Genomic DNA, 10,867 nt, shown 5'->3' on the forward strand with positions numbered 1-10,867 from the left:
TAATGATCCAGACACGTTGAGGCCTCAAGGGGTTTTCAGTATTGCCATTGCTTGTGAGTACTTTATATTCCTCTCAGTCGCCATAAGCAGCACCTTGGAAAACAAACGATACACAGGTGTGAAATGCTCTGTGCCAGCTGTTTAAAAGGATGAATGTCGTTTTTTTTAATTAAGGAGCTATGTTGTGGATTGTTTCGAGGTGGTTTTGTAACTTGTCAAGGACATGAGGAGTATGACATCCACAGACCAAGTGTTGCATACAGAAAGATAAGGATGGATTGAAATGAAAAACCAAAAGCTTTTTTTTTTCTTCTTCTTTTCTATTTAAAAGCAGATTGGTACTGCGTGTTTAAAGCTGTCGCAGGCTGGCTTTTGTGTGAAGCAGCTTCTAGTCTATTTCCTGCATTCTGTTGAGCAGGTCCAGTTTCAAGTCGCGCTGGTTGAAACTCCCAGCAAGGACCTGACTCCATTCCCCCCCCCCCCCCCCCCCCCCCCCCCTCCCCCGCGCACACACCCAGTCTTCTTCCCCACCCTGCAGCCAAACCACAATCAACTCCATGTCTTCGTCCATGTCGGTTTACACAGATTCAGATCCAACGTCTTAGTCTGGCCAGCAGCTTGATAGCGGCTGATTGTCATCCAGGGTCTGCAGAACCTTGATCGATGGCCCAGGACGGTGCAGTCTGAGTGGGCCTGTGTCACCTAGGCCCCCCCTGTCAGCCTTCTCTCCAGGCGGTCGAGCTTGGCCAGGTTCTCCTTCAGGAGCTTGGAGCTGGGAGTCAGGGTCAAAGCCCTCTGGTAGTACATCCTGGCTCCAGCATAGTCCCCCTGCACAGACAAACCACACACACAAGTATTACTGTGTGTGTGTGTGTGTACCTGTGTGCGTTCCGCTCTTTTGAATTCAACAAATATGGGCCCGAGACAGAAATGCTAAATGGGTGACGACACGTAACCTGCGGATCGTGAACCGACTCTCTTGTGCAGTGTCGGTACTGTACCTTGATATGTTGAATGCCCCCCATGTTCATCCAGGCCTGGGACTGGTCCGGTTTGAGTTCCACAGCAAGCCTGTAGCTCTGGCATGGAGAACACAAGGTTACCTCAGTGTGGTGACAGCAAACAACCACTAGGGGGCAGTGAGGACTTCACGTTGGCACTGAACCGAGAAGGGGAATCAAGTTCACCGCTGAGTTTACGCGCACAAGCCATTACCGGACACAAAAAGGAAATATCAGCCCCCCTCACTGTGCGTTATGTTTGAAAAGCAGGCCGACACAAGGCGCACAAACCGCAAAACTGCAACACAGATATCCGATCCCCTTCGGCATTGTCAACCGCCCCACCCGGAGCCCTTGTGATCTCACCAGGGCCTTTGTGATGGGACTTGGAAGAGGAACAGCTAAACAACAGATTGCTGAATGGTCCTGGCTCTGACCCAGCTGCCACAGAGGGACAGCCAGGAACCAAACTTTATCTGGAGGGGAAACTTCAGCTCAGACACAGCAGGCCTTTGTGGACTTTCTGAAGGCCACGTGAAGTAAAGGAATCGATGGGCGGGAATGAAGTAGGATGATTGAAATAGATACACAGAGAGAGAGGGAGCCACACAGAGAGAAGGGGCGACACAGAGAGATGGAGTGAGAAAAAAGTGAGCGAGACAGAGAGAGAGAGAGCTAGAGGAAAGAAAGAGAATATCGTGCCGACAAAAAGAGATGGCTGTGCTCTACAAGCAGAAATAGCGGCAACAACGAAACCACAAACACCAAAACGCACAGCAGGGGTGAGAGAGAGGTTCAGACAGTGTTCAGGGGACTGTGCGAGGGAGATTGGTTGAGGGGAAAATGGTTTGTTTGTCAACGCTGATGACGGGTAAGATAGGGCGTTCTTTTCTGATCGTATCACCTTCTTCTGAGGGGAAGAAAGCGGAAGGCGGCAAAAAGAACGCCGGGAAGCTTTTTTGCTTTTCTTTTATCTCCGTCTCCCTCAAGTGCGTCTGAAGAGGAGAGGAAGTATCTTCTCCTTAAAAACATCCACAGGCTTCTTTCAAACCCTCGCAGATAACGCCATGTTCTTAAAAAGATGCAAATTATGTTTTTGTAGAAGTTGCTAAAAATATTCCCTGCTCTTTATTCAAGGTTTTTTTGTTTTTTCCCCGCAGGAAGGTTGGGAGACAGACCAATTAGTAGAGTGGGATTTCCGGAGGAAAGATTCTTCATACCAAATACATGACTTCCTCTGCGGTGGAGGAGGGGGGGGGGCGAAAAAACTGTCGAAAGAGGGGTAAAGAGGGGGCAGTAGAAGTAGTTGACAGGGAACGAGAGAGACAGAGGGAGAGAGGGGAAAAAGAGAGCAAAAAGGGGAAGAGAAAGAGTAGAAAAAAAGGAGAGGCGGAAAAGAGAAACAGGGGGAGACAAGGATAGAGACTCACCTCAAAGGCCCTGTCCAGCAGGTTCATCTCTCGCAGCTGGTTGCCCATGGAAAAGTGGAGCTCCGCCCTCACGGACAGATCGCTGGGCTGCTGCTGCAGGGCCTGATCCAGAGCATCTAGCGCCTGAGGATGCAAGGGGAGCTCAGTGACCACACACACACACACCTGCAGACTGACGGTCTGAATCCTTCTATGGGTCTCGCTCCCTGTCTCTTCCACAACCCACCTTGCCCCCCCCCCACCTCCCCCGGGCTCTGCGTGTTCATGAGGGTCTCTCTCTCTCTCTCTCTCTCTCTCTCTCTCTCTCTCTCTCTCTCTCTCTCTCTGTCTCACTCACTCTCCCTCTCATATCACAGATGCTTGACTAAATGTTGTTCTCAATAAAGTTATCATTTTGTGTTTCCTTTGGGAGGTTTGCTGGTCAAGCACTCTCCACTGGTGTGCCGTCAACAAAAGGGAACCTCCAAGCAGACATTCGACTAAACCGTCGGAGGGGACCGTTGCTGATCGCCTCGCGTGCCTTTGCCGTCTGGCGAGGAGAGGGCACCAGTGGGAAGAGGAGCGGGGGAGAACCAGAGCAAAGAGGGACGAGAGAGGGACGAGAGAGGGACGAGAGAGGCGCACACAGGGGGGTTCGAGGGAGAGGACGAGGGACGGGAGAGGACGAAGGCGGTGAGAGTGTGCTTCCCGGGCGTCTGACGGGGACCCTTCAGGGACTCGACGGGAACACAATCAATCGCTTTTATGTGCACGAGTGGAGGGGGGAGGGGAGAGAAAGAGAGGAGGGGGGGGGAGATGGAGAGACAGAGAGGGAGGAAAAGAGAGAAAGGGAAAAGGGCACAGGGGGGCGAGAGAAAGAGATCGAGAGAGGGAATGAGAAACAAAGAGATGGAGAGAGAAAGAGAGATGGAGAGAGAAAGATAGAAAAGAGAGGGAATGAGAAACAAAGAGATGGAGAGAGAAAGAGAGAGAAAGATAGAAAAGAGAGGGAGGGAGAAAGAGGGATACAGAGAGATTAAAGAGGGAGCGGGAAGACAGACAAAGTAAGAGCTGTGATATTATTGGAAGTCCATTAACAGGAGTAAGCAGATGGTGGTTTTAGTAGTCTGGAGCTCCATGTCTCTGGGGTAATCATTCCTGGCTGCAGACCAGGGAGCACTACTGACCCCTACAGGCCAGGGAGAGATAGCACCCACCCTCCTGTCTGTCTACAGGAATACATGGACCCGCCCCACCCAACACACACACACGCCAGCCCCCATCCCCTCCAGCTCCCCCATCCTCCAGCTAACATAATCCCAGAAACCATCTCGGATTACAACAACACCAACATACACTGGCATCCCTCCAGAAACCAAGATTAGATCAGTTTATGTTTTAATATCTACACACAGGATCCTTAGCCTGCCAGATGGAGGGAGGGAGGGGCAGGAGGGGGGGTAGGGGGGGATAGAGAGTTAGACAGCCGATGGATGGAGAGACGAAGAGTAAAGGATGAGTTTGGCGGATTTGAGAGTTACAGGTGGGCAGACGGGGGGGTGCCTCTGAGTCTCCATGGCGATAATATCAAGAGGTTATGTGTTTCCATGGCTACTATTGCTTCCACGTTTATCTCTGGCGCTGACCCTGAGGTGGTATATTTGGTATAATTCTCTTACACACACACACACACACACACACACGTGCACACACACACACACACTCACAGCTGAGCTTCTCAGTGTATTTTTTTATTTGTATTATTTAATTTCACACTTTTCAACGAGAACATTTTCTCACACAGACACAAACAAAAGACACACACACACACACCTGTGTGTAGTTTCCGCGTCTGCTGTAGATGGCAGAGAGGAGGCGGTAGCACTCGATGCAGCCCCCCTGCTTTGAGATGATCCCGAGGGTCATCTTCTCTGCCTCTTTAGGGCGGCCTGCCATGGCTAGCACCTGGGCCTGGGGGGGGGGGAGGCAGAGAGAGGGAGGGACAGAGAGAGGGAGTGACAAGAGATATCATAGAATGAGATGGGAGAGACGGAGGTAGAGAGAGCGGTAGAGAGGCAGGGAGGGAGGTAGAGAGAGTGGTAGAGAGGGAGGTCGAGATTGTGATAGAGAAACAGAGACATGGATAAGAGAGAGAGAGAGAGTTTAGGCCAGACAGTGTCGGTATCCTAGTTCGACGTAGATTACGGCATGTACCAAAGGGTGTGGATTTGTTGGCTCTACAAGGCCTATTCCTTGTTTGACCGAAGTACATCTGTGAGTGTGTGTGTGTGAGCTCACCAGAGCCAGCCAGATGTCGGTGCTGTCTGGCTGCAGAGTGGCAGCCTCGCGATACACCTGCAGGGCTTCCTCGTAGCGGCCAGTGTTGTAGTAGAGCGCCCCTAGTGGCGTCAGGATATCCACCTTCCTGGTCACCTGCAGGGCCCTGGGGGTCACACAGAGGCTCCATGGGTTCAAAGGTCACGGAGGGCTGTCGTTACCGTACGACTCCCATATTGGCACGGGGCCTCCAGTCGGCTCACCTCTTATACCACAGCTCCGCCTCCTTGTTGTCGTTGGATGAGCGGAGCAGGCGACCCAAGTTCACCATGGCGACGTAATGCGCCGGTTTGAGTCGCACGGCGCGCTGGTAGTGGGCCGCCGCTCTCTCCCCCTCTCCTGGGGTAGAGAGAGAGGGAGGGAGGAGAGACAAGGAGGGAGACAGAGAGAGAGAGAGAGAGAGAGCAAAGGAGATAAAGACGAGGATGGAGGCATGTGTGAGAATCAACATTTATTTGAGTCCACTTCTGGGAGGCCTCCCATCCATCCACCAAGTAAGAATGACCCCTCCCCCCCTTCCTCCCTAAACCCCCCTCCCCCCCTCCCTCCCTACCTACTTCCCTCCCTCCCTACCTACCTACCTCCCTCCCACCACCCCCCCCGCCCTCCCCTCCCTCCCTCCCCCTCCCAGCCCCCCTCCCCCAAGCCCAAAGGCAGCAAGATTAGAAGGAGAGAGTGAGTTGAACTCACCCGTATCTACCAGGAAAACTCCAAAATTGTTATGCAGGTCAGAACTCTCCGGGCAGTTCTCAATGCCCTGCAAGTAAACTTTGTTGGCCTCTGCAAAGCGCTTCTAGAAAAAAAGATGAAAAATTGATGTATAAATATGTATGCGCTATATGAATCCATATATGGATATATAAATAATACATGCGTGAGGAAAATAAATCTATAATTGAATAAATAAATAAGTGTGAGACGGCCCCCGTGCAGCGATAAGGTTGCGGAGTGCCTCAGGTGATGCGGAGGTTAATGGTCGTGACGTGTGTATAATTTAACAGTGCGGCATAATGGGGCAGTGCTCCCCCTACAGCAAGATTAACGACCTGCGACTAATTCGAATTTAATCCGAAAACGAGAAGTACAGCCGAACCCGTCACGCCCACGGTGACGAGCAGGCATGAAATGCCGGAACGTGTTTGCGTTTGCGCATGCGTCGGCGATGGGGTGTGTTCGCATTGGGGAGGCGGGTTGGGGCGCTCTGTTACCTGCTCTGCATAGAGAGACGCTAGGCTGGAGTAGGCGTCGGCAAACTGCATGCCGAAGCGAATGGAATCCCTCAGGTGAGACTCCGCCTCTTCCTGTTTCCCCTGGGACCTGGAGGGCGGAGCGCATCGTCATGGAAATCATCATCATCATCATCATCGGGAGCCTCATTGGCATCACCGTAACCATCATCATCCTCTTTAGTCACACACACAAGACTCAACTACATACACCCCCCCCCCCCCAGAATCAGAGAGCCCCTAGGTGACCCTTGGCCCAGACCCAGCAGAGGAATGAGGGCCAGTTGGAGCCCCTGGCCCTGTGCTCACTGGGTCAGCAGGACACACTAACCTGTGGACAGGACACAGCTAGTTTAATGCAGTTCATTAGTGGCGCAGCTATTGACGAGGCCCTCCCTCCCTGATGGGGCCGCAGCAGGGGGTTTAGGCAAGAACCGCTCGGTGTGTGTGTGTGTGCGGGCGAGTGTGTGTCTGTGTGTGTGTGTGAGATCGTTTACCTACTGACCCATGCAGATCTGTGTGTGTGTCCTCACATGCTTGCAGGGAGAGGCGAGCAATCATCAAACTGTTTCTTTAATCCCATTTTCCCTCCCTTGCAGAGTCAGTGTCTCAGTGAGTCAGCTGATTATCTCAGGGATGTTGTTATCCCAATTTTTGTCCAATGAAGCCCCTGATAGACTGTCAGACACACACACATGCAGATGTACAGAATCTCTGGGCTTCCCAGAGTGTGCACGTAAATACATTCTGTTCCAGATTCATAATATAACAGTTCAAATACACACCAATTGAAATAATGAGTCAAATTAGATTTCTCTAGTTTTCTGAATGGCCAGCGGTTGTCCAGGAACAAGACCAGTCAGAAGGCTTAGCCCGCTTTCACATCGATGAGGTTCTCACCTCCCCAGCCAGGTCCTCCAGCCAGGTAGCAAACTCAAGCACACAGACCGGGAGGTCATTTTACATGGTGAAATATTGCCTCAATTAAGATGCCTGCTTTGCTCTTCCAGAGGTTTCCATCAGCGAGGCTAAGAGGGCACTTGCATCTTCCGAGCCATGTGCTGCGGGTGTGGCCGGCCCGGCCTCCCTCGATTAGCGTGCCATCCCTATTGGCGAACATCTGGCTGTTTCACTGGCCAATCATAAGCCCTCTGGCTTTTTAGAAAACCAGGCATATCAATTGTGATTTATTACTGCAATTGGTGTGTATTTGAATAAATAAATAATGAATCTACAGATGGGACGCACACATCAGACGCATCTTTATTGCAGACAGAAGGGAAAGCAGTTAAGGACTGAGACTAAATTTGTGTGATTTAAAAATCCCATGACCTCAAGAACAGCACCCTGGTCTGCTAGCAGCCCAGAAAGCCCCCACTGTTCCAAACCAAACAGTACATTCATTAGGGGTGTGCAGAGATATCATTATCTGTACCAGTTTACCAAAACAATCATCAGTATCTGGATTTGGATAGAAACCAGGAGTGGGCGGGGCCTAAGCCATGCAGGGCCGGGTACGCTAGCTAGCTCACTGGCAGTGTGGCTGCAAGGGTTGTGGCTGTGGCTGTTTCTTACCTTTGAACACAACTAGCCTGGAGACAATGTTCATTTTCCATCAGCCAGGCTAAATATAGGCTCTACCTACAGTGACATTTTGTCCAAATGCGCTGTTCAAATTATTGACGACAGAGTAGACTTTAAATCGACATATTTTAAATATAATAAGTCAATGTGTAAATACGTTTTCACGGGTCTGACAGCTTGTTGTGGGATATGGCGCACAGACAAACTTATTTGCAACTTCAGCCAGCACTTCACGAAACAGAGGGGTCAGCAGAAAAACAAGCAGCCTTTGTGTTTTAAAAGCTAGAGCTTGCGTTGTAGATGTGTTTGTCCATGTGCTAATACAGTACCATCATTTGTCACCCCTTTCTCGAGCTAACTAGCTTGGGGAGAGACCCCAGCAACTAATAACAATAATACCAATAGATTGGATTTGTAACGCACTTTACATTTGAAACAAATCTCAAAGTGCTACAGTTAAGATTATAAAACAAGGTAAGAACATCGATATAACAACTATTTGTCTGGGGAGCTACCCCAGCAACTATTCTGACATTGAAAGAAATGGGATCCAAATCCAAATATTATCGCCTCACTTCGGATTGAATAATTATCTGTTTACAAAGCCTTATCCGTGCTAATCCAAACAACGTATTCGGCTCTGGATACATCCCTAATGCAGATACACACACACACACACACACACACACATGCAGACACGCACACATGCAGATAAACAGACACACACACACAAACACACACACACACACACACACACAGGGACAGCTCCACGAAGCAACAAACACAATACAGTGTGTCGTATAAGTTTCCCCTCCAACTGTGTATATGAGAACAGACACAGAGACCAGTGTGTGTGTGTGTGTGTGTGTGTCACCCACTTGAGCAGGTTTCCCAGGTTGAACAGGGCTCGGTTGTGTTGAGGGTTGGTTTCCAGCGCTCTCCTGTAGTAGCGCTCGGCCTCCAGGGGGTTTCCAGTCAGGGTGCCCAGGTTGTTCATGGCGCTAGCGTGACGCGGGTACAACCTGCGCAGCACAGACGGGGAGAACAAAAAGCCTTCAGGCTCGGCAGCCGATGTGGAGAGTTTGGGGCAAGGCTAACCACCGTTTCAAACCTTTTCCCACTTTCTAACGGTTGAACAACGGATATGTGGATATGTGGACTGGAAAGAGGCGAACGCCTTGACATTGGCGTGATTTTGTTGTTGTTACATTAGCAACATGGCCGCAAGACTTTGACCCCAACCCGACCCCTGACCCGACCCCTGGGAACGGATCGCGAGAGGTGAACATGCTGTACCGGACACCTGCGGTGCCCGTAGCAACACTCTTCCAGCTAACAAGGCCCTTTTTAGTCCATTTCCAGAGGAGCAAATCAGACAATCTCAACTGACACACACACACACACGCACACACACACACACACAAACCGTCTGAAAGTCGCACCGGGGCTGGAACATTAAACAAGGACAACTTCTCTGGGACAAAGCAATAAAACAAGCGTTGTTTTAGGATGCCACGGTTGCCAAACAGCTTGAGGTCTTTTATTACCTTCCTATCCAGCTGACAAAACCGTCGAGGACGAAGGACAGGGTTTCTATTGGGGGAGTGGGTCTGCTGTGGGCTGGGCTCCGGGAGTAGGGTGTGTGTGTGTGTTTTGGACCCTGATGAAAGCAGAACAGGGTTGTTGGCTCATCCACAGTAGAGGGATTAGCAGCGACGTCTTTGTATCGCGTGCTGCCGGCTAGCCTGGAGCTTGTGTTCACACTGGAGATCTGGCTCAGGAATGACATGAGCACGTCCCTGCTAGCTGCACACGTAGCTACATAAGGGGGGGAGAGGGGGGGTCATAGAAGACGGTTGTGGGAGGCTGAGAAGACGGAGGGAGGAGACTGAAAGAGACGGTTGGATGTGATGGGACGGAGAGCGGTCGGGGAGAGATGAAGGTCGGAGGTGAGTGGAGTCCGTCGTTCCCCAGGGTTGTCAACACGTGTGATGCCGACACACACACACACACACACACAGGCATGCACGTCTGTGGAGAGGACAGAAGAAGAGAGCAGAGGAGAGGGAGTCAGTGGGTAGAGGGGCCACTCATAGCGGGCAGGCTAGCTTCCCGTCTCCATAAAAATCTGTAGATGCCATTAGCTAGCAACACACTAAATGAAATTAAAGTGCTGGGATCATTAGTTATAATAACCCAGAAATTGGGGGCGGAAGGTTGGATATGGGAGTGGGAGGGGGGTTAGAAGGTAGAAGACTGTGAGGCAATGGGAGCCTTTGCCAGTGACAGGCAGGACAAATGGGTCCCCTATTTCATTAAGCACAGTGCAGTGGGTGTTTGTGTGTGTGTGTGTGCACATGCGTGTTTGTGTATGCGTGTATGTGTGTGTGTGCGCACGCATGTCTCTGAGGTAAATGAATGGGGTGCGGGCATGAAGCCGAGACAAGGCCATTACACGCATGAGTTTGTGTGTGTGTGTGTGTGTGTTTGTGTGCGTTATTTTGCTGAACCCCTGTCTGATTTGGTGCACAGTTCAACACGATGTAATCAAAGCTTGTTTCTGCTATAAGAGTATTAAGGCCTGGAACACCAAAGATCGATATCTCACCTCCCCCTTAAATGAATAACAATGTTCATGAGACTGAGGCCCTTGAGACATTGTAAAAAAATACAATTAAATACAATTTTATAAAAATAAAAAAGATTAGGAAAAAGTACAAAAACAAACTTGACTATAAATGTTACTTTCCACTCGTGGAATTAAGACGAGCCTAGCTGACTGTTTCACTTATGAAAGAGGTATATGGGGGGGGGGGGGGGGGGTTCTCAATTGGATTCCTCACCCTTCCTCAACGAGGTATCTGGTTGCTGCAAAACCTGACCGTAACCCGAGCGCCCCACCATCCTGGCTGTAGAGCCAGCACGCGGTCACCTGACGCGGTCACCTGATCTCCAAAACATCACGACCGGCACCACGGTTTTGGCAGAGCATCTGTAACCTGAACGAGTCTTATCAAGTTCTGTGAAGGGCCGTTGTTTGGCAGAACACTTTTATTGTTTATCTTTGCCTCGCCTACTTATTTTCTTGTGTGCCCTGAACCTCGAGCCGCAGGTTTTTAGTACTAAAAAACAGTCCAATGTCAAGGACAGTGATTAAAACAGGGCCCACTCACAGACTGACCTGAGAGCAGAGCGGTGTGTAGGGTAGAGCGGAGAGATAAAGTGGAGAGTGGTGTATAAAGGCTGACCTGAGAGCAGTATTGTAGTGATGGATAGCTTCCTGGTGGCGGCCCCGGTCCTTGAGGAAGTT

At 50.5% G+C, this 10,867-nt stretch overlaps 1 protein-coding gene across 1 annotated transcript; it reads right to left on the reverse strand.

Moving 5' to 3' along the window:
• Positions 1–507: 507 nt before the first annotated feature.
• Positions 508–10,867, reverse strand: tmtc1 (transmembrane O-mannosyltransferase targeting cadherins 1). Its single transcript, XM_047016301.1, has 11 exons — positions 10,806–10,867; positions 9,105–9,588; positions 8,436–8,579; positions 5,956–6,064; positions 5,438–5,540; positions 4,951–5,086; positions 4,709–4,853; positions 4,244–4,381; positions 2,432–2,554; positions 1,002–1,079; positions 508–828 (listed from the first exon to the last, which is right to left on the reverse strand). The coding sequence occupies exons 2-11, from the start codon at positions 9,344–9,346 to the stop codon at positions 703–705; spliced, it is 1,344 nt and encodes a 447-aa protein (XP_046872257.1). The 5' UTR covers positions 9,347–9,588; positions 10,806–10,867; the 3' UTR covers positions 508–702.

This window comes from Hypomesus transpacificus, unplaced genomic scaffold (genome assembly GCF_021917145.1).
Source record: "Hypomesus transpacificus isolate Combined female unplaced genomic scaffold, fHypTra1 scaffold_337, whole genome shotgun sequence".
NCBI classification, from domain to species: Eukaryota; Metazoa; Chordata; class Actinopteri; order Osmeriformes; family Osmeridae; genus Hypomesus; species Hypomesus transpacificus.

Bases quoted from the DNA above. Each gene is read 5' to 3' on its own strand.
- tmtc1 (XM_047016301.1), bottom strand. From the start codon at position 9,346: ATGTCATTCCTGAGCCAGATCTCCAGTGTGAACACAAGCTCCAGGCTA. The intron at 8,580-9,104 runs GTAATAAAAGAC...TGTGCTGCGCAG, and splicing joins TTTGTCAGCTGGATAGGAAG to GTTGTACCCGCGTCACGCTA. The intron at 2,555-4,243 runs GTGTGTGTGTGT...TTGCATCCTCAG, and splicing joins GACGCGGAAACTACACACAG to GCGCTAGATGCTCTGGATCA.